Source organism: Vidua macroura, chromosome 38 (genome assembly GCF_024509145.1).
Source record: "Vidua macroura isolate BioBank_ID:100142 chromosome 38, ASM2450914v1, whole genome shotgun sequence".
Taxonomy (NCBI): domain Eukaryota; kingdom Metazoa; phylum Chordata; class Aves; order Passeriformes; family Viduidae; genus Vidua; species Vidua macroura.
This window is the reverse complement of record NC_071608.1, coordinates 881,255-904,381: the sequence shown is the minus strand read 5'-3', so window position 1 is coordinate 904,381 and position 23,127 is coordinate 881,255. Positions and strand designations below refer to the sequence as shown.

At 55.4% G+C, this 23,127-nt stretch overlaps 1 protein-coding gene and 1 long non-coding RNA gene across 4 annotated transcripts in view; one reads left to right on the top strand and one right to left on the bottom strand.

Annotated features, from left to right (window-relative positions):
• HDAC7 (histone deacetylase 7) overlaps nucleotides 1–18,299 on the bottom strand; it is a 59,497-nt gene extending 41,198 nt beyond the window's left edge. The window contains exon 1 of one of the 2 annotated variants that reach the window (XM_054002284.1): nucleotides 18,214–18,299. In XM_054002284.1, the coding sequence (XP_053858259.1) occupies nucleotides 18,214–18,232 (19 nt within the window). In that variant the 5' untranslated portion in view covers nucleotides 18,233–18,299. Of the gene's footprint in view, nucleotides 1–866; nucleotides 950–18,213 lie in introns of those variants that run through there. The other variant, XM_054002285.1, reaches the window with a different exon arrangement.
• Nucleotides 13,153–15,692, top strand: LOC128821322 (uncharacterized). Of its 2 annotated transcripts, none has more exons than XR_008441079.1 (3): nucleotides 13,153–13,655; nucleotides 14,001–14,135; nucleotides 14,393–15,692. It is a non-coding gene; the product is annotated as an uncharacterized LOC128821322 (long non-coding RNA). The 2 variants fall into 2 exon arrangements; XR_008441080.1 differs by having other exon boundaries at nucleotides 14,001–14,745; nucleotides 15,328–15,692.
• Nucleotides 18,300–23,127: the final 4,828 nt, after the last annotated feature.

The following is a 23,127-nucleotide window of genomic DNA, read 5'->3' as shown; positions in this document are numbered from 1 at the left end:
AGGGCAAACCTTGGACGGTGCACAGATCTGTGGGCTGCACTGGCTCGTGGCTCTGGCAGAGGGATCTGGGGTATTTGGGGCATCCAAAACTCTTTTCCCAGTGCGCATCCTTTTCCCATTTGGGGAGAGAGATGTGCCCTTGCAGCAAATGCACCAAGGGCAAACCCAGCAGTGCTGCTGCTCCTCTGCCCTCACACTCCCTGCACGCGCCGCCGGCCCTTCCGAGGGGAAAGGCAACCGGATTAGCACAAAAACATTCCAGCAAACCACAGGCTCGGCTTTGCCACATCTGAGCACTTGCTCTCGAAGGCAGCCGCGGGTCCGCGGGCCTCGCTGGACCCGGTGAGTCAGGGACTCATGAGCCCGAGCTCTCTCCCTCAGCCCTGGCAGGCGGTCTGGGCTGAGCCCCGCAGCCGCACGCACACATTCCATGGCACACGGGCTGGATCAGCTGCTCCGGGGGTCGCCATCCCCCGATGCTTCCCCCGGCACCGGCACAGCACCTCCGGTCCCGGGGGTGACAGCCCTGCCAGCAGCGGTCACCGCCAGCCCAGCGAGCCCCGGCTGGAGCTGCAGACCCCAGGCAGGCACTGCCGGGATCCGGCACTCCCGGGATGGGCGCTCCCCGTCCGGCCCACCCCGCCCCCAGGGCTACACGGGGCACCCCCTCCCAGGAGCCTGCCAGCTCCGGGGGCTGCGGGAGCAGGGAGTGCAACACCTGGGGAGGGGGCGAGCGGAGCCGCTCGGAGCGGGGGCTGCTCCCTCCTGCGGGGAACGGAGCCGAGAGGGAAGGGGGACCCCACAACGCCCGGGGATGACAGACCCGCTACTGCCCCTGGCCGTCGCCCCGGTGTCCCGGTGCCTACCTTGTGCTGGCGGCGGCGACTGAGGCGATGCCGGAGCGTCCTTGGGCGGGGGCGGTGGAGCGGGGGCGGCCCCGGCCGGGCCGCGCGGGGACTCCGCGGGCTCCGGCTCCACCTGCGCCACGGCTCCGGAGCCGGGCGGGCGGAGCGGGGCGGCCCCGGCGGGAGCTGCGGGCGGTGCCGCTCCGCCCCCGGGACGGGGCCGGGACCGGACGGGCCGGGGGCGGGCGGCGCGTTCCGGGTCAGAGCTCCGCGACACGAGGGACCGGGAGCGGCGACTTCCAGCGGCTGGAGAGACCCGGGCAGCGGGAATCAGGGCCGAGCGCTGATCGCTGGATGCCAAACTTGACCCCGAGCCCGTCCGTCCCGGGTGATGGCGGAGCCACCAAAGTGCTGGGAAAGGGGCGGCAGAATGGCCGAGCCTGGAGAGAGCTCCGTGCACCGAGTTGGAGCCGAGCGCTTCCACCTGGCACCTGCCTGTTCCCGGGGTCTCGGTCTCTGCCCGGGCTCCTCCATCGCCCGGGGGACCGGGACAGGGCAGTTCCCACCGCACCAGGGCGAGCGGGGATGAGCCGGGGGCAGGAAAGAGGGAGCATCCCGCGGGATGAACTGAGCACGGCACAGGACAGAGGGAACATCCCGCGGGATAAGCTGAGCACAGGAGAGTGGGAACATCCCGCGGGATGAGCTGAGCACAGGACCAAGGGAACATTTGAAGCCCCTGAGCACAGGACAGGCAGGAGCATCCCCACGCAGAGACCACAGGAGCCGAGCACCACAAAGAAAGAAACGGAACCAAGTTCAAAGCGAAGGAGGGAGGTGCCCCTGTGCTCAGGGGCTTCAAATCCTGTCCAAAAGCACAGAGCGAGACCCCGAGGTTCTCTCGCTGCCAGTGGGGGAGCAGGCGGTGAGGGAACAGCTGCTTTTCCAGGAACTCCAAAGCACGGGGGGATTCTCCAACCGCACAATTACACTTCTCTTTTCCAAGGAAGAAATCACTTCAGAGCCAGAGCAAAGCCCTGCCCGGTCCCGGGGTGAGGAGCCCTGCCCAGCTGCAGCCCCGGAGTCTCTGGGGTCAGTGGGTGCAGTGAGACAGCACTGAAACACGGGTGGGCAGGGATGTGCTTTTGCTGAGTTATTTTGCTCACTTTTATGATACCAAAACAGCTTTGGGAAGTTACACATCGAGCCCAGGGGCTGGCACATTTGTAACCCTGCTTACAGAGTGGTTATTTTCGGCACCTGCTGAAGCTGGGAGGTTTCAGGGTGCATCTCACCCACCTCCAGGGCTTTCTCTTTCACTTTAATTTATGCCTGTTCTCTTCAAGATCAGCCTTTCCCTCCCTTTCATTTCCAAAGCCTCATTGATCCACAATGAAACTTCACGTGAGGAGAGGCACAGCCCTCAAACAGCACCTGACAGTTCAGTCCAGAGCAGTGACAGCAGCTTTTTAAATAATTCAGAATTACCGGGGTTACGCTTAATGCCTCTCTGATTTGGAAAATAGCACCAGAACAGAAGTCTCAGCCCAGGTCCCTTCAGAGCCCCAGCAACACCCAAATTGCCCTGACAAGGTTTTTCTGACTAACAGCTCATTCTGAGAACAGTCAATAACTTTACAACTAAGTCCCAGCGGGCGTTGCTCTGCATAAATTTGCATATTACGGAGTGGAGCCAACCAGAGGTGAGAGTGGTGGGGACTATTCTATGAAGAGCAGAAGGGGATTCATCCTCCCCGTCGAGCTCTTTCTGCTGTCCAGTGCTCTGAATTCCCCTAAATTCATCATTCCAAAGGCTCAAACTCATCAGGAAGGACAAGCTAGGCTCAGCCAGCCCCAGAATTCCTGCAGATCATTCCACTCTAGGGCAGAATCATGGAAAGGAATAATGGAACAGCCTGAGTGAGAAGGGAGACACATGGATCATCCCATTCAACCTCTGTCTCTGCGCAGGGCACCCCCAAAAACCACACCACAGCCCATGGGAATCTACCCCGGCACATCCTGGAGGAAACTTGTGGTTTTCCCCTATAAATTAACAGATTGGATTTAGGATGGGCTGGAAAACCAGAGTTTTCCTGGTCCCTCTATTCAACTTCGAAATCTGTGAATTTTTCCCAATCCCATTTTGAAATAGAAGCAGTAGAAGGAGCAACAGCCTGGCTTCTCCCATCAATCCCATTCAAAAATTATGTGAATACGAAGGGCCAAACCTGCCTCCAACAGCAAACAGAGCCCACCGAAACCTTCCTCCATCGGGGTGAGGAGCTCAGGCTGAATTACTGGGGAATTCCAGCAGCCAGCAGCCCTGGGGGGTAACGGACAGCATTGAACTGAGATTATTTTGGAAGCACAGCTGGTATTTTTAGCCTGGAAAACGAGGCACTGCTTCCCTTTCTGGAGTCCCTCCTCCCGTGGCCGGCCAGGCGGGGCTCTGCTGTGCCAGGCAGGGGGGATATTGCAGAACCCGCTGCCGGTTGGGAAAGAAAGAGGTTATTTTGATCCGTGGAGATGGATGTGCTTCACCCCCACACGTTGTGCAACCCTCAGACCGTCGGCGGAGGAGACAAAGGCGCTCGAGGCTGCCCGGGCTCGTCCGGGCTCCCAGGGCCAGCCCAGGGCGAGCGGGGAGGCTCCCACAGCACCCCAAGAGCTCGGCCCTGATGGAAGGGGTGGACAAGAGTCAGGAGAAGGGCTCGGGCTGCCTGGGAGGGGGAGAATGGGTGGGGAAGGGTGGTGGTTTCCCACCTAAGACTTTTCTCTGCTTTGTTGGTTCCCACCCCTGCTCCCAACTCATGCAGCGAGTTGGAGAGCTGGAAAAGACAAGGATGAGGCTGGTGATGTCTGCAGGGCTGACAAAAAGGCAGGAGACACAAAGATACACCAGGGGATGACCCAGGCATGGAGGGGCACAGGCAGCCCTGTGCTCGGCAGCTCTTCCAACACTCATCTCCCATCCAGGAGCCTCTCAGAGACCCCCAGGCACCCCCCTGAGCTCTGATCCGCCTCACTCCCCTTCCCAGACTTCCCCTTCCCGCTGCGAACGGGAGCATCTGGAGCAGAAGAGGCCACGCAGGTGGTGGCAGCGGCAGGTGAGGAGTGACTCGGTTTTGGCCAGACGGGAGCGCAGCGTGGCCAGCCCGCCCAGATTTATGGAGCTGGGAAGTTTGGGCTGCAGCCAGCGAGCTCCTGGCATGGGGCTGGCCCATCTGGAGCCCTGGGAACAGGGAACTGATGGACTTGGCCCACCTGGAGCCCTGGGAACAGGGAGGTGCCCGGGACCTCCATGGTGGGCAGAGGTGACTGGGACAACACCTGGATGTTGAACTGGAGGCACTGAGAGCCTTGTGTGGCACTGCCTGGCATCCCCCTGCCAAAAGACTTCACCAAATGTGCACCAAGAGCCCACCTGGTGCCCAGGCAGGGATTAACATGCCCCTCCCAACCTCCACCTTCCCAGCACAGGCTTTCTCCTTTTCCCCTTCATTTTTTCCTTGCTGGGGACAGAATTTGGGATTCTTGGAGGCCAAGCTGATCCTGCCAAGCTCAGCAGGCCCAGCAGGCAGGTGGGCGAGTTGCTGACTGGGGCCAAGAGAGGTTGGTGCCTTTTTTAATTTGCTGATGTATGAAAGGAGAGGAACAGCTCACACCCTGTGTTGGGCAACACACGGGAGGAGATGCTCGGATCCTGAGCACCGAGGGGTTTGTGTCACATCCCAGGGGCTCAGCATGGCTCTGAGCAAAGGAAATGGGGCTAAAGCAGCATTGAGCAGGTCCTGGCCATGCTGGACAAGCATTAGCCCACTCCTGGTGGTTTTTAGCTCCAGCTGCATCTTGCCTGGGAACGCTGGCTGCAGAGCTACCACTCAACATTAAAACTTCTTGACTTTCATTCAGTAAAAGTCAAATTATTTCTATTTCAATGCAAATCTGGGAGCGTGCAGACACTCTGCATACAGGAACTTCAATAATAAATGGGTTTTCTCCTTGTCTTGCCCCACCTCCACCCATGGCACGGTGGGTCCACCTTCCTTGGGGACTTGGAGACCTCCAGCACCATCAGACAGCCCAAGTGGCTCCAGGGGCTGCCACCAGCCACCCCATTTCCCCACGAGCCCTGTCCTCTGCTTTGAACTGAGGGGCAACAAGTGCTCAGCAGCCCAAAAGTTTGTTTTAAATAGACACTCCTTGAATAAGACCTACAAAAATACCCCCGTGTCCTGCTGCCAGGCATGAAACCACAGCACAGCAAAGAGGAACCGTCGACTTCAAAAACAAAAAATAGTAAAAAATAAAAATAAGCACACTTCTGCCTCCTTCACCCTCCTGCTGCCACTGTTGCACAAAGAGAACGGAGATGGGAGGGAAGGGGCGATGCCAGGGGGTGGGGGGCTCATCCCAGGTGAGGAGCCCCCCGGGGTCTCTCAAAGTCCGGAGTCCCCGGGGGTTTCTCAAGGTCCAGAGCCCCCCGGGGTCTCTCCGTGTCTGGAGACCCCTGGGCTCTCTCCAAGTCTGGAGTCCCCGTGGGGTTCTCAAAGTCCGGAGCCCCCGGGGGTCTTTTAATGTCCGGGGCCCCTGGGGTCTCTCCAAGTCCGGAGCCCCCGGGGGTCTTTTAAAATCCGGAGCCCCTCGGGGTCTTTCCGGGTCCAGAGCCCCCCGGGCACCTTCCCCCGCTGCGCTCGCAGGGCTTCGGTTACGTCCCCAGGGGAGAGAAAAACATTTGCTTTAAAAACAGGAAAATGTGATTGTCAAACCACAACAATGGGCCGGGAAGGGGCCGCGGCGGCTCCGAATTTCGCTCCAAAACACCCAGCGAGTGACTCAAAGTTTCTGCGCCGAGCCCGGGTGGCCCCGCGCCCCCTCCCGGCCCCAGCCGGGACTCGGTGGCCTTTAATGAGCCTCTAATTAAGGTTTTCCTGATAACGGGGTACCAAATCCACCCCCAAGGCATCCCCGATGGGGTTTGCCGGCACAGAAGAACCTGGAGCACCTGAGGGTGCTCCTCTCTGCACCCTCAGCAAGGGACAGCCCGACTTGGAGAGGCTTTTCCCGAGGGCAGGGAGTGACAGGACAGGGGGAATCACTTTGCACTGACAGGGAGCAGATTTAGATGGGTTATTAGGGAGAAATTCCTCCCTGTGAGGATGCTCAGAGAAGCTGGGGCTGCCCTTGGGTCCCTGGATCCCAAGGCCAAGTTGGACAGGGCTTTTACTGGGTTTTTATAGATTTCTGCCTTTTTAATATAACCTAAAAGCAGCTCCCATATGGCAAAGCCAGGGAAGTCCATCACACCTGCACATTGACCACTCCCTCCTCTTCCTCACCTTTTTCTTTGGAGAAGCTCAGACCAAACAGTTCCACTAAGAAGGGTCGTAGAGGCTTTGCAAATGTCACTGGGAATTGTTTATTTCCCTTTGTTTAAAACCCTGAGCAGGGAAGAATAACCGGCAAAACTCTGTTTTTCTAAACACCAGGAGAAGGAACAAAAGCGTCTGGCACGCTCTGGGCGCTGCTCTGAGCTGCTGGGCACGCTGGCAGCAGAGGCTGTCACCCCCCAGGTGTGACAACCTCCCCGGCCACCTCCAGAATCCCCCCCTCCCCGGTCCCTGCTGCACCTCATGCACTTTGAAACGGGAGGAAAGAAGAGAAACTCGGCTGCATCTCCTCTGCCCCTCCCAAACGGCTGTGATTGACCCTAATTTGCACTAATTGCTGGCCACCATCAGGTTCCCATCTGCTGCCGTTTCCCAGCTGTTGAGAACAGCCTTGGAGGTGTTTTCTCAGCCTAGAAGCAGCTGTAGGAACCCTGGGACTGAAAGTTTTCCCGTCAGTCTATGAAGTGCCTCTCCTTTCTTCCCCTGAGCATCCCAGGACAAGCTCAGTTTCTTGTGCTGTGTCCTTCCCTCTCAGTCCCTCAAACCAGGGGATGAGGTGCTCAAAACAGAGCTGTGCTGCCAAGTCAACCCTCCAAAACTCATGGGCATCTGCAGGCAGAGGTCTGCAGGTCATGGGATTCAGCTCTAAGGTGCCAAATCTCCAGTTCATGTCCTGGTTTCTGAGCCAGGGCCCTCAAGCCTGAGCTCAGCTTTCTCGACAGTCCAGAGAACCAAAAACAGTTTGGTTTAGCTGGAAATTCCCAGGAGGGTGTGTGGGAGCATTTCACCAGTTTCAGCACTTTTGAGATACGACAAAACTCAACAAATTCTTCATCACAGCGTCCCGAGCCGAGCCGTGGTGTCGGGAGCTGCACTTCTCTGTCTTGATACAATTTCCCACCCATCCACAAAAAGAGAGCCAGGAAGTGCCAGGGGGTGGCGAGAGAAGGGACAAAAGCTGGGACAGGAGTTCCAGGTGTCTCTGAGGAAGCAGAGATGCCTCCCATGTCCCAGCTCCAGTGGGTGAGGAGACTGTCACTCAGAGAAACCAGCGGTGACAACGAGCAACAGCCACCTGCCCTGTCACCCATCCCCTTCCTGGTGTCACCCAGATCTCCAAACCCAGCCCTTCACTGTCCATCAAAGCATCTCACAGCTGCCTAAAACACCACAGGGGACAGGGATGTTGGGCTGTGCAGGCAAGAGTCTGCACAGCCCAATGAAGGTCCCTAAATCCCCGGGTGATCTTTGAGGTCCCTTCTAACCCAAACCCTCCCACAATGAAGGTCCCTAAATCCCTGCGTGCTCTGGGCAGGGCATAGTCCAGTTCCCCGGTGTGGGAGCCATGGGCACAGTGTCCATGTCCCCTGGCAAAGGCCACCCAGGCCCTCGGGCAGGCAGCAAAGGGAGTGAACACCACCCCAACAACCCACCAGAGCCTCCTCCTCTCCAAACCCTCACTCCCCTCCACCTCCACATCTCCTCAGCCTCCAGGGCAGCTCAGGCCTGCAGGTGCCCAAACCCCCTGGCAGCGATGGAGAGCAGGAGGACAGAGATGCTCAGGAGAAAGCAGAGGATAAAGAGACTCCCCAGAAACACCTGAACACAAGAGATGGGGTGGATGAGGGGAGCCTGGACAGGACTCCCCAGAAACATCTGAACACAAGAGGTGGGTTGGACAGAACACAAGAGGTGGGTTGGACAAGAGGAACCTGGACAGGACTCCCAAGAGACACCTGAACACAAGAGCTGGGTTGGATGAGGGGAGCCTGGAGAGGACTCCCCAGAGACACAAGAGATGGGTTGGACGACGGGAGCTGGACAGGACAGGTCATTGTCGCTACCTTTGTTGTCGCCGCTCATCGGCCCGGTCAGAACCACCACTGCCCTCGAGGCTCCCGTCGCTCTCCCGTGGCCACACGTGACCGTCCCCAGGCAGAACCACTCTCTGGTGTGCTTGGGGTGTGTGTGGCAAGGAGCCCAAGCACTGCTCTCAAGCGTTTCTCCCCGGCACAGTTTCCATGCCCGGTTTCAGAATGACGGGCCCTGGTGCGGGCTGCCCTTGCTCGCTGCACCGGCGCCTTTATCTCGCATCCTTTCATTTTACTCTCACACCCAGCTGGGGACTGACTGGTTTCAAAATAAAATGAAGCTGCCAGAAGCTCCTGGGGCTCTACCAGCTTTTTGCAAACACTTGGAACTGCCACAGGAAAAAAAAATGGGCTGTTTCCATGAAAGCTCCCGCTGGCACAATTGGCCACCCGGGGATTTCCGGACAATGAATATCCCGGGAGCAGATGCAGAAGATGCCCAGTTTAACATCTGGGTGGTGTGGGGAGGCTAAAATTGGAGCAGTCTCAGAGCCACCCACAGTCACCCAGGAAGGGAAAAATCCCTCAATTTGGGAAGTTCAGATTTCCCACAGACACCACCCGGACCAGGAATGGTTCTGATTCCTGAGACAAGGAAAGAGAAATGGGTCAGTGTCCCCCCAATTCTGAAAGGGTGAGTGTAAAGGGTTTCCTCAAGGGCACCAGGGGAGGCTGGAAAATAGCAGAATTGTCCCAGCTCTCCTTGCTGGAGGAGGAGAACCTGGGCTGGTCCTTCTGCTGGCAGGACCCTGCGGCTCAGACAACGGGGCCGTGTCTGTCCCCCACCATGCTGGTGGAAATTGGTTTTCTCCCTGTAACTGCCCTTCTGTTCACAAACACTAATGTGTGCTTTCAGTCTAAATAACTTTTAGTTTAGGTTAAAGGCAAATGGCAAATCAGGAGAGAGCCCAAGGGAAGCTGCCATGAGGCACAAGACTTGTCTGTCTCCCCTGCCATGAAATGAATTCACCCCCACTCAGGGACAGCTCTTCCCTAGGAAAGACCTGCACTGGAAGGGGTCCCAGGGCCATTAAGTCCAGGGCTGATCTCTACACGAGCTGAGATGGTTCCAAATTGTCCCTGCAGTCCATCCCTGCATCCCATTCCTGGAGTATTCCCCACTGTTGTGTTTATTGCCTAAGGGCAAAAGTAACTGGGTGCATGAAGGGAGCAGGAGAAATTAAAAGCACAAACAGCGAGGGAGCTGCTCTTATTCTGGGGATAAAACTCACAAGGTTTTGTGTGAAGGAAGACCCAAATCCAACCCCACCTCTGAGAAAACTCAGGGATTCACTCTCACAAGCTGTAGAGTTGTCCTTCATTTTACATCTCCAGATACATGAGAGGCAGATGAAAGAGACAACAAAAAAAAAGGTTTTAAGAAATGCAGGGTCAAATTATCTTCTTATGCAACACCACTGCAACCTAGAAAATCTAAAGCTGCAGGACATAAATCAACCACCAACTGCCTGGGGTTAAAGAGAAACTTCCTCTGGTAACAACCTATTGCATAAGTGCCTTAACGGGAGCTCTGCCTCCCCAAATCTCTGTCAGGAAGGGGTCACTGGGCTGAAGGGCTGGCTCTGGAGGATTCTTTCTGTGCCCTTTTGCTCTGACCCATCTTTTGTCTCTTCCTCCAGCCCAGGAGCACTGGGGAGAGGCACAAAGGCAGCAGGGCCCAGCTCTGGGCTGGGGTGACAGCGAAGCTCAGCTCAGGCTGAGCTCGGTCCCTTTCTGAGCCCTGCACCAAGCACCAGGGACCAAACTGAAATATTTGAAAGTTATTTGAAAGAAATTCATCCGTGTGAGAGTGGCACAGCCCTGGCACAGAGAAGCTGTGGCTGCCCCATTCCTGAAGTGTCCAAGGCCAGGCTGGACAGGGCTTGGAGCACCCTGAGACAGGGAAAGGTGTCCCTGCCCATGGCAGGGGTGGCACTGGGTGAGCTTTAAGGTTCCTCCCAACCCAAACCATCCTGTTCTATGATTCTCTATCTTTATCACCTTCTCCTTCCCCAGCTCTGACTCAGGTCCTGGAAAATTTCAGCCTCCCTGGAGCTGGCCATGACCACACGTGTCCAGCCGGCCACTGGACACCAGCTCCAGGTCCAGAGCAGCCCAGCAAAGTCCCCATCCCTGAGCAGCTGCTCCTGCCTCACTTCCCACCCACTCCCAGCCCTTCAATTAGCTCAACTGATTCCCATCAGCCACTTCTGGCTGAAACTCTGATTTTTCACATTTTAACCCTTGCCTTACTCCCTCCCCTCCCACAAATAAGACAGAAACCAAGAGAAATCACTGCAAGGGCCATCCACCAGCACGGGAAGCACCAAGTTATGCCAAAAAACACCCCGGGGGGAGATGGAAAGTTGGAATTTGGGTGCCGAACCGTGAAGTCAAGTGGCTGGAGCCGCCACAGTGTTCGGTGACTGTTCTGCCACGGTTATTTTTAGCTGGTGACGCCCGGGGTATTTCGCTTCAGGACGTCCGGTCTGAGCCTCTTTCTGGGAATCCCACGTTCTCTAATTGTAAACAGCCCCATTCAGGCGCTCCCGAGCGCAAGAGGCCCCGGCTTGTGTCAGGTGTGAGTCAAACAGGAAACTGCTGCTGCTGCTGCTGCTGCTGAGCAGGAGAGAGGGGTTCAACACCAAAAAGTGCCCAGGATGAGCTGGCAGCACCCGGCCCCACAGCCCTGCCCTGCCTGAGGCATTGACCCGGCTGGGGTGCTCAGGATGCTGCCCAGGGGATGCTGCCCATGCCAGGGTTTGGCCCTGCAGCTCCCTCCTCCTCCTCCTCCTCCTTGGAGAGGCTTTCCATGAAGTTTAAATATTTTTTTCTTGGAACTCTGAAAAATACTTAAAATTATGAGATAACGTTAGGTTAAATGATAAAGTTAGTGTAGGGACTAGCTAGAGGGCTGACTTAGTTTAAGAGATGTTTTAGCAGTTAGAGAATAAAAAACCCTGCAGGGCCCAGCAGTGCCTGTGACACCCCTCTCTGAAAAACGAGATTTGGCTGATTCTGATTCTGATTTGGCTGATTCAGGCCCCAGCTGCTGCTTTTGAACGTGCTGACACTGTGGGAAAAGGGCTCCAGGGCATCAGAAAGCTCCAGCCCAGGTTGGACAGGGCTTGGAGCAACCTGGGATGGTGGAAGGGAAGATCCAAGACCTGGAGTGGTCCCTGCCCATGGCAGGAGGTGGGACAGAATGAACTTCAAGGTCCCTTCCACCCAAACCTTTCTGTGGTTCTGTGGCTGGGACGGGATTAACAGCAGAGAGCAACGTTTCCAAAATTTCCAAAAAGGGGCTGAGGGTTGGATGTTGCAGAGCATCCAAGTCTGGTAGGAACATGAGTTCCATGGAGCATCCACAGGGACTGGGACATCCAGGACACCTCAGCACATGGCAAAAGCTCCTAGGAGGGAGCAGCAGCCCTGGCACCAGCGCAGGGGGAATGTGCACGTTGTGCCCATCTCTTATCTGACTCATTTCAGTGTCTCAGGGGAAACCCTGGCACTGATAAACAGCTCCTGCTCCCTGCCTCCGCCTTTACCAACTGAAATCTGGAGTCTATTTTTAACCCCAAAACACCCACTGCAAGGGGGGGAGGATGCAGCGGGGCGAGGGTCGGTTGGCACCGTGGGGATGGGAGGGTGGCACTGCCAGCCCTGCTCTGGAGCCCGAGCTGGCTTCTGGTGCCACTCAATGGGGTGATCCAGCTGTGGCACTGCCAAATTTTCAGCCAAAGCGAGACCGGAACAAGCCCTGCAGGCACTTGCCATGCCCAGCACCCTCCGTGCCCCACATGGGGTGTGCAAAACGAAAGGGCTCCAAATTCTCATTTGCCAGCACATGCCCCAAACCTGACCCTGGCCAAACAAAGGCTGCCTGGAACAGGAGCGTCCCATCCCTGCCACGGGACCACACCTGAGGTTTCCTTCCCAAGGCCCCCACACCAAAGGTCTGTGAGGCCTTTGTTTCCATCAGTTCTGGGACAGCTTTAGGAAAATCTCAGTGGCCAGGACTCCCAAATATCTTTGGATTCTCCCTGCACGTCACGGTTCCTCCAAAGGCAGTGTGAGCCCCAGCTCAGGTGTGAGCAGAGTTTGGTTCTCCCACCGCTCCAGTGTGAGCCCCTGGGCACCTTTCCTCCCATTTTCTGCCTCTTCTCTGCTCCTCTCACAGATTCTCTGCCTCTCCCCAAAATGCATAAAGTCACAGCATGGGTTGGGTTGGAAGGGACCTTAAAGCTCCCATTTCACCCTCTGCCATGGGCAGGGACACCTTCCACTATCCCAGGTTGCTCCAAACCCCATCCAACCTGGCCTTGGACACTTCCAGGGATCCAGGGGCACACACAGCTTCTCTGGGCACCCTGCCCACCCTCCCAGGGAGGAATTCAAAGGAGGAGGTTGCCTCTCCTCGGGGTGTTCCAACCCACAGCAGCAAGCTCAGAGACCAGAAATAACTTGGGAGACACAAAGCAGCCTCGTAACCCCACAAAGCAGGTCCCATGTCCCCAGCAGGGAGTCCCAGGCCAGCAGCCATGGCCAGGGGGGCTCTGCCGGTGCCGGGGCTGCGGTTCCTGCTCTGGCTGTTTCTGCTCCACTGCAGAGATGTGCTATAAAACCTTCATTTCCTGACGCACATGGGATGAGGCCAAGGGGTCGTGTTTTGGACAACCTGGCTTTTCCATGGCAACCGGCGGTGATGTCACTGACGTGCAATGATCCGGAGGGGCCTTGGGAACAGAGAAATCTCCAGGAATGGGGCAGGAGAGGGGGCTGAGGTGATGGGGGACACGCTTGCACAGGGCTGGGGCTGCATGAGAGCAGCCCAAGCAAAGTTTTCCTTGGATGGCTCCGAGCACAAATCATGGCCCAACTGCTGCGGGGCTGGAGCAGCTGCAGCCGGGAGTGTCCTGCCCTCTCCCTCCTCCTGCAGCTCCCAGCCCTCCCTCTGTGCATCCCCAGCCCTTTCATCCTCCTGCAGCCAAAAGGCCCCAGCCAGCTGCTCTTGCACAACTCTGGCTAAACCCTCTGACCGTCCCCTCTCCACGTGGGTCATTTGCAGGATTTGAGGGCTGTGAGCATCTCTGCTCCCCCTTCTCCAGCCTTTCCCCTCCCTGCTTTGTTCCTGCAGCCGCTGCTTCTTCCCCTTACAAACCCCCTCCCCACAGGGGAGCCCCTTTACAACAGCCAGTTGATAATTAAAACCTCGAGCAGAGAAGTTCCTTCTGCTCATGGTCGCATCTGCTGCCCTGGGGCTCCCACGGCTCTTGTGCGGCAGTGTCTGTCTGTCTGTCTGTCCTGTCTGTCCAGGCTTCCTGTGGCTGCAGCCACCTGATACTGCAGCACTTCACCTCTGGGCAGGGTGCAGAGTGAGTGAGAGCCTGTCTGGGTTTGCTGCTGGAGGATAAACACGCTGAGTAACAACATTCCCGTGTGCTGGGAGCTGCCAAGGAGCCACGGCTCTGCCTCTTAGGGATTCCTGAGGAATCCCTTGGGAAAACCTCTGTCTCTTTTGCACCGCAGGAACACCTACACAGGTGTGGGACCTCGGCTTGAACCCCATCCCTGACTCCCCTTTGAGGGTTTGTGGTACTGACCTGGGCCTGTGGGTGGTAGGGACCTTAAAAAGAATCCCATTCCACCCCTGCCATGAGCAGGGACACCTCCCATCATCCCAGGTTGCTCCAAGCCCTGTCCAGCCTGGCTTTGAACACTCACAGGGATGGGGCAGCCACATCCTGTGCCAGGGCGACGTGTGCCAGGGCCTTACCAGCCCTCACAGGGAATTCCTTCCCAAAATCCCCTCTAACCCTGCCCTCTGGCAGTTTAAAGCCATTTTCCCCTGTCCTGGCACTCCAGGTCTCTCTCCATCATTCCTGCAGCTCCTTCAGGGACTGGAAAGCCACAGCCAGGTCACCCCAAATCGTCTCTTCTCCAGGATGAACAACCCAATTGTGCCTAAAGGTCCTCCAGCACAGCAAGGACATGAGCAGATAAAGCTGGCAGGGGTGACCCAGGTGTGGTTTAACTCCTTGTCCTGCCCTGAGTCTCCATGTGACATCAGTCAAGTGGTTTGAATGACCTGGGACAGACACACCTTCCTGGGCAGTGCTCCCCTCAAAAAACACAACAGGAAAAAGGTTCACTTCAAGGTGAACCAACCAACTTCTCAACAGAACCAAAAGATCTGAGGCTAAATGGACCCATTTTCACCAAACAGCATCCCCAACCTGCCGAGTGCTGACTCCAGGCTCTCCACACGTCCTTCCCACAGGGACCCAACACCACCAGCGCCGCTCAGAGGGGAAGGGGGGAAAAAAAAAGAAAGAAAGAAAAAAGAGAAAAAACCCAAAACAACACCACGTAAAACCTTCCAAAAATGCTGCACAAAAAGTGGCCACTCAGCAGAGCGAGGTTTCCTGCGCAGTGAGAGTTGGCCAGGGACAGAACAGGAAATCACTGCTTCCTGCCTGCAGAGGAAGCGCCTATCTCATGCCCGTGATCAAAAACAAACAGCACTTCAATTAAACAAACAAAGGACCGAAAACTTCAACAGCTCCAGCCTGGGTCGGCTCCAGCCACAGGGAAACGTGTCCAAAAATAAGAAGTTTGTAACCTTGAAAAGAGGTTTGTAACCTTCATCCCCTTCCCCTCGCTGCGCGCGGGCAGCCGGAGGGACCCGGCGCCTCCAGGCTGGGATGCCACTCCAGGGATGTGGAAGGGGGTCCCACTCTTGGGTTTGGGGAAGGAGCATGTCCAGCTGTCCATCTGTCTATCCATAGATCCATCCCCATGTCTATCCACCCATCCATCCATGGATCCATCCCCGTGTCCATCCATCCCTCCCTCTGTCCAACCATCCCTGTGTCCATCCATCCATCCATCCATGGATCCATCCATCCATGGATCCATCCATCCATCCCTGGGTCCCTCAGGCTGAGCCCCAAAGCCCCAGCATTGCTTATTCCCCACATGTCTAGTGCTCTGGGCTTTTCCAAATCTGGTCTGGCTGCAAAAACTGCCCTCCCAGCATGGAAGTGAGCACAGAAAGAAAGACATGGAAAAGCCAAGGTTGTCCTGCGACTGTATTTGCATCTCTCCATCCCCCAAGCAGCACCTGGTGACCCCCGAGGCTCCATCTCCTCCTACTCCCCCCTCAATCCAGGGATGCAAGGGCAGCCCCTCAAATCCCACTTGGCTCTGCTGTAGGTTTGTACCAGGATGGGTTTTACAGGAACGAGGAATTCTTCTCCTGTGAGTTTTGCATTTAAAAGATGCCAAAACAACAGCAAAGCAGATCCAGCTCCAGACTGAGGGAATAACTATTCCAGAGTCACCCACAGCCCCGCAATGTCTTGGACAGCCAGTTCCAAGAATGGGGGAATGCGTGTGGCCACAAGGGTCTTTCTGTGTGGCCACCACACAAAACCTCATTATTTAGAAGTTCGCTGGTGATCTGAGAACCATCAGGTGCAGCCACTACTAAAGGCTGAGCTCAGACATGATTCTTGTTGCCTTACCCACCTGGTTTGTTCGGGCAATAAATAACCATACCTGTTTCTTGGCTCTACGGCTGCTCGCTGGTTTTATTTGCTTTGAAAGTAAACTTCCTGATGAATTAGCCAAGCCTAATTAATATTTATTTAAAGTGCATCATCCTGATGATGCAAACACAAAGCGTGGCTGTGTCTGTCCCAAAGAGAGAGACCAAGGGGCAGATGGAAATAAGTCATGGAATGATTTAGGTTGGAAAAGGCCCCTCGAGTCCAGCTGTTGATGTCACAGCAGGGCAGCTGTTGCCTTCTATCCCTGTGCACCATGAGGGTGGTCAGACACCTCCTATCACCTCAACCCCAACTCCAGGTGGCCATTTCCAAGCGTTTTGTCCCCATTTCCCATCCACATGTGACAACCCCAAGCTCAGCTTCACCATGGGAATGTGGCCAAAAAGCCAGGACAACAAATGACAAAATCCCTGTAGTTCTTCAAGATGCCAAGAGGCTGCCCCAGGTGGGACCCTGAGTTCCCAGGGATGGGGAGCCCAGCAGGGTCAGCACCCAAAGTCCCAGCACCAGGACAGGGTTTGAACCCAGAGTGTTCACCCACCCTCTGTGGGTGCTTGCCCTCTGAACACTCATCTGAGGCTTCCCAAACCGTGCCTGCTCCTTCTTCTGCAGCCCCTCAGCCCTGGCCTGGTGGATCCAAGCATGGCTGATGCTGTTCCACCCCTCGCTGGAAAATCCATGCAACATCCCTGGAAAGTTGATTGCTAATATGGAAATGCTGGCCCATTTCCTCATTGTGCGAGTGCCAGGAGCACGGATGGGCTTCCGGAGGCTGCCAGGAGGGGACCAGGGCACAGAGGTGGGGGGACTTTCAGTGGTGGTGAAGTTCTCGTTGCCTCCCGAAAAGCGAGGGAAAAGAATTCTGCCTCTGAAAAGCTCTGTTAAATCTGAAGATTTCATCTACATTTATATTAACATGAGTCAGCTCCTGCTGGAGAAATGCCCATCCCAGCAGGAGCACAATGGTTTTGGAGGGTTCCTCCAGCCATGGACCTGTGCTCTGTTCAGTGACAAACCTGGACATGCTCATTTCACCCACCTCATTCTGCTATTTTAAAGCCCAGTTTCATCCATGTCCTTCAGCTTAGTCCATGGGATTTAAGGTCAACCTGCCACGCTCACCTTAAATCCTGCAACACCTTGTCCATTGTCAGAGAAACCAGAGAACTGCCCAAAATTGCTGGATTTAGCAGAGATCAAGAACAAGTGATAGAAACAAACACAGCTATACTGGGACAGGAGGAACTGGTCCCAGTTAGACCAGAAATGGGATTTTATGGAGGGAAAAAACTCAAAACTCTATCAAACCTACTCTGAGCTGCCCCACGACGGACTGCACAGGCTCTCTAAGGACTTTCCACAAACCATGAGCTCTGCAGGTCCCCTGAAGCACTTCCAGTCATGTTTTGAGCAGTTTTGTGCTGCAGAACACAGGAGAATTTTTACATTTGCACTACAAGAACATGCTGTGCTCCAGCAGCTACCTGAACCAACACAGAGCCCCAGACGGTCTTAGTGAAGCCCTAACGAGCAATAAAAATGTTCTTTTATGCCTTGTTTGATCATTCCCTTTTTACGAGGCCTAGGATCCTGTGAATCATGTTTTATCCCAGCCAGCAGACACTGGAGACACACAGGATGAAGAGGAGAAACTCGAAGGCGGGGGGGCCACCAGATAATAACATCTGGGCTGAGTTTGGCTGCACGAAATTCCCTCTTCAGTGTGGGGCTCATCCCACTCGGGCTGTGTGATCCACTGGCACAGGCCCCCATGTGAACCAGTTACAGTTTCCTGGGAGGGTAAAGGGTGGGATCCCGTCCTGGGAGATGCACATCCAGCAGCAGCTTCATCACTTGTCCCGAATCCCCTTCATTAACACGCGCCACGCTCCTGCCGAGCTGTCCCGGATTTCGCCTCCCGCTTTTTGCGCGTGAGATGAATCAAGCAGATCCCCGGGACAAAGCCAGACCCCACGGCACACACTGCGTCCTCCCCCCCGCTTCTGCACCCCCAGAACCTACACGAAGCCGCCCGAGGTGTCTTCTCCTCAGCACCTTCCCAAATTCCACTCCGGCATCCCCCGGAGTGCGCAGCCCCGAAGGCGCGGGGAAGATCTTCCTCCCGCAGCCCAGCTCAGTCACGTCTGATTGCATCATGTTTGTTTTTCTTTGCCTTTGAGGTCAGGATTCCTCCCACCTTGCCCAGAGCCAGGTTTTGCCCGGTCTCACACGGCGGGGAGCCTGTGGTGACCCAAATCCAGGGACATGGCTGGGTGGCAAAGCCTTCTCCAGCACGAGTTTGCTGGAAACAGCATCCATGGGGAACAGCGGCCGTGGGGACAGCGCCAGCACTTCCCCGGCCCGTGGTGGCTGGGTCTGGGGGGATTTTACACTCGCAGCATCTCCTCCTGCGCTACATGATCCCTCCGGAGCCGGGGACAGCGAGAGGAGCCGGCGCTGCGGGGACGGACACCGGGAACGGCCGCGCCGCAGATGCGGGGAGCGGCAGAGCCACCAGCAGGCTACTCACCCTGGCTTTGTCCTTGCATCCAGAGGAATTAAAGCCCTTGGAGAGGAGGTCTCATTGTTCAAGCTGTGCTTAAGGGAGGCAGCTGCTTTCTTTATATCTCAAGATTCACTAAAGTTCAGGAAGAGAGAGAGAGAGAAAGAGAGGGGACGGCAAAGGGGAGGGACTGAGCGCAGGGCCCAGAGGCCGTATAGAATGACAATGGAAGGAAATGCTTTATCAAACCTAGAAAGCCAACCCTGCCCTGGGAACACAGAGGGAGAAAAAAAAAAAAAAAAAAGAAAGAAAAAACTTGCAGAAGAAAAGCGAGTTCAGCTGCCCCGGGTCCCTCCCTTGGCAGCAGAGCCCTCCCCCCCAGCCCCTCACTCCCAAATACAATGAGAGCGCCGGTGGAAATCGTCAGGCTCAAACACTTTTTTTTTTTTTTTTTCATTAAACAGAGGGAAGTTTCAGTTCTTAAAAAAAAAAAAAAAAAAAAAAAAAAAAAATCCGACAACCAAACCCTGCCCGGGAATGGGAATGTGACGCTCTTCCCCCTCCCCCGGCTGCAGCCGTCCAAGTTTCTATGAGTCAAACGTTTGCAATGTGTTACCGAAATGTTACCAAGCTGGAATGCAGCATCCAGAGGGTTCAGCTCATAAAACTTTTGTTTGTTGGCTGGGAGAAAGTGTCACCGGCACAGAATTCGCTTCTTCCTCTACTTTTGTTTTTCCCATCCCAGAGAGGGTTAAGTGGTTGTACAGCGCTGACACCCGATGACGGCGGCATTAACCCAGCGCTCCCGGTCCCATTGGGAAGGGAAATTGTGCTGTTTGGTGAGGAACGAAGGGAAACGGGGCAGTCTGAGGGAGCAGGTGGGAAATGAGAGAAATAAAACCGTACAGACACAAAATCCCGGAATGTTTGGGTTGGAAGGGGCCTTAAAGCTCAGCTTGTTCCACCCCTGCCATGGGCAGGGACAACTTTCATTAAATCAGGTTGCTCCAAGCCCCATTCCAGGGCACAGCCAGGGACAGACTTCAGCTCCTGAAGCACAACTTCCCAACGAGCTTTGGGATTTTGGGGTCGGAAAAGTGCTGTTTCCTCATCTGACAGTCCTGAGGGTTGGCTCAAGATGGGAACTTCCACCCAAGACAGCAACATCTTGGCCCAACTTCTTCCAGCATCATCTGCTGGATCTGAAATGCTGAGGGACAGGGGCACAGCATCATCTGCTGGATCTGAAATGCTGAGGGACAGGAGCACAGCATCATCTGCTGGATCTGACGCGAGTTGGGGCCACAGCTCTGAGCTTTCCTCTCACGGTGGGAGCACAACCGGGAAGAGCTCATGAGGATGATAAGTGCAAGAAGGAAAGCAGGAGAGAGGAGAGGAAACCAAGAGAATGTCCTACAGTTCTTGCAAGCCTGAGTTTTTCCAGGAGGCGGCTACTATCACCTGGAATTCCCACCCCAAAACCTTCCCAAGGGTGTAACCTTCACCTTGCTGAAGGACCTTCAGGGTTCAGCTCCAAGAGGAGATGGTGATGCTCTTCCTGCCTCACCCAGCCCCGTCCAACAGCAGCAGCTGGCCTCATGTGGGGCTGGCTGCAGGTTTTGCCTCTGTCCAAGGGAAGGAAAATCTCCAGCAGCCAGAAGGACCCTCCCGGGAGCCTTCCAGAGGGATGGACTCCACCTCATCCGCTGAGGCTGCCCTGCTTTGTGCAGAGAGCACAGAAACTCTCCCGGGAGAGGAGCTGGGCTCCCTGCCCCGCTCCTGGGTTGGAGAATCACAGTCAACCTGTCCTGGCCAATTTCCAGCCCAAGCACTAATTATCCTTTCATGCCAATGGGAACAATGGCAGTGAAAAAGGAGGACTGTGGTCATCCTTCTCCAAACTCTAAAAGCCAAGTGATGCCAACCCTGCAGGAGTCCCACGGGTGAAAAAAATTGTTTGTGGCATTTTTATGACACTGTTCTCAGATAAAAGAACCTGGTATTCTGAAACAGGAGGGGGAAAAAAAGGTAAAATAAAGATCCCAGGGAAAGATCTGAGGGGAAAGGCAATGGCCGTGGGCAAGATGTGCTCAGGAGGGAGTTTGGCCACCAACCATGCAGGACTGAGTGCCCAGGCCAGGGTCACTCCTCTCCAGGGCTGAACCAGCTCCTATAATGAGCTACAAACTTTTGCCTAGTTGGACCTTTGCATCATTTGCATGTTAGGTGTAAGGAGAGGCAGGAACTGCCAAAAGCGGAGCTGCTCAAAGGCCAGGAGGAGATAAGAGACACTGCCCTACTTAACAAAGAGACATTTCCAGACCTGAGGAAGTGAGGCAATCCTGGCTAATTAAGATGACTGACCAAAGTCTCCCAGGAGGAAGAAAGAGGGTGAAAGATGAAAATCTTTGTGTTTCAAAGGTGAAGAGACCAGGAAAGCTCACCTGGGAAGGTGGGAGGTGTACCTACCTGTGGCAGGGGGTGGGACTGGATGGGCCTTCAGGTCCCTTCCAACCCAAACCATTCTGTGATGAGCAGGTGGAAAATCCTGGCTGCTATTTCTGTCACCAACCAGGCCACAGCAGGTCCCAGGTGGTGTTTAGGAGCATAAAGGCACAGAAGGATTTTGGAAAACCTTTGGGTAACACTTTGAGCTTTGCTGAAAACCCTGGTGCCTGTATCTCCTTCAGGACCTCCTCCCTCCCAGTCCAGGCACAAGGACCAAGCTGTGCTGCTGGGTCCCAGGGTCCTGAGCCCAGTCAGACCCATCCCATGTGCTGGCAAGAGCCCAGTCCTGGCTCCCAGCAGCCACAATCTTCCTCCCACATCCCCTGAGATCCCCTCCCTGCCCGGGAGCCCGGGGAGAAGGGAGCTGCCAGCAGTGCCCTCAGACACAAAGCAGAGCTGGAGAGGCTGGAGGAGCAGCAGCGTGGGCAGCAGATGCCCGAGGCAGGGAAGGGGAGCTGCCTGCAGCCACATCTCTCCATAGAAGGCAGGGAAGGAGCAGGTTTGTTTCTGCAGGAGGAGAAGAGTTATGGCTGCGAGAAATAGCGGCTATAAATACCCCGAGGACCCGGGAGGTCACCTGGGAGACACCCAGACCCTTTGCACGTCTGGGGCAAAGGTGGCAGTGCCACACGTGTGGCACTGTGGCCTCCAGCCAGCCACTGTGGGGGAGGATGTTCAGTGCACCCAAGGGGGAGAACTGGGGGGCCCAGATCCACAAACAGAGCCCTGCCCCGTGCCCCTGTTTTAGGGCCTGAAGGCAGCAACCTGGCCCAGCCTCTTTGTTGGGAATTAGGGCACAATTTAAGCTCTGCAGCTGCTGCACACCAATATTAGGATTGTGCAAGGAATGGAGATATTGACCCTCAGGGGACTCTCAGGGTGCCCCTGAGCTCAGGAAAGGGCTCAGCTGTCCCCAGTCTCTGTCCATGTGACAAACACCAGGAAGGTTTTGGATATGAGATGTCTGTGTCCCTCACACCTCTGACCCCAGAGACCTTCCCAGTGGGATGCACTCATTGACTGGGAGCAACCGTAGCACTTTTTCCTGGTGGAATTCTCCCACTGGCAGCTGTTCAGCCACCAGGAGCCCCAGAGGGGAGCACAGCCAGGTTAAATTCACCTGTTCTCCCAGCTCTGAGCTTCTCAGGATAGAGGAAGCATCACCAACATTCAGTCCAGCACCACCCTGGAGACCTTACCCACCAGCAAATCTGCTTGAACCATTTCCCATCTCAAGTTTCAGCTGGAGAAAAGGCATTTCAAATAATTTCTCCTCTTTTGAAGGGGCTGGTCCCTGTGGACGACTCGGCAGTAAGGGCGTGAGGAGGATCTTGCCTGGCCTGGGTCCCAGTAAATCACAGTTCAGAGACAGCTGAACTCCATTTTATGATTATTAACCCCAGCACTGCTCATTTGTTTGGCCTGTCTGAGGCTATATTTAGTGATGGGTGCAGGCATGGCCAGGGGAGAATTGTGTGCAGCTGTTAAACACAGACCCCCTCCTTCCCAAAAAAAAGATTAAATAAATAAATAAATAAGCTAACAAAACAGGAAGACTATGCTTGGAAAATGAGAAGCAGCTGTGAAGAGGAGGGATGAGGTGTCATACAGGGAGGACTGACTTCAAACCTTGCAGGAAATGTATGAGAAATTTCCCGGCCACTTTTGTAATCCATCATCCCCCCCCACTCCGTGTCCCGTGGTGGCTCTTGGCTCCTGTCACAGCCTGTGAGTGCCAGGGCCAGGAGCATCTCAGGCTGGACTCAGCAGGAACAGCCACAGAAGTGGTTGTTTGCTCTTACATTGCCATCAACAATGTCCTGTTGTGCCTTTGTGACATTCCCAAATCACCACAGATGGATTAAATGTCACCAACAGGCAGGTGCTGAACCAAGGGAGCTCCAGGGATGGTTCTGGGAATTTCAACAAGGGAAAGCTTTGAGCAGGGGTGGTGAAATGCTCTGAGCATTCTCATGTGCTCAGGTAGTGCAGACAGGACCAGGATGCAAAAATAGAGGTGGAGAAACATGGAGGTGCCTTGCTGAGATCAGTGTCCTCTTCGTGCCCCCTCCAGGCACAGATCCTGGCACAGAGCAGCAGGAGAGGCTGTTCTTCCTCATCGTGGTTCATTTTGGAGCTGTCAAAGAGGGGTAAACCAGGCAAGGTGGGGTTGTCCCTGTGGCAGGGACATGGAACGAGATGAGCTTGAAGTTCCCTCCAACCCAAACCATTCTGGGATTCTGTGATTTATTCTACATTCCTGGAGGAGTTCAGAGCTGGAAGGGGCATTGTGGGGGAGGAAAGAAGCCCTGGTAGCAGGCAGAGTGGCCCTGGCACGGAGGAAACCAGGGCTGAACCCATCTCTTGGCTCTTCCCCAGTTTTCCTGGCAGCTCTAACGGCAGCACTGGCACCTGAGCTGCTGCTGGGGCAGG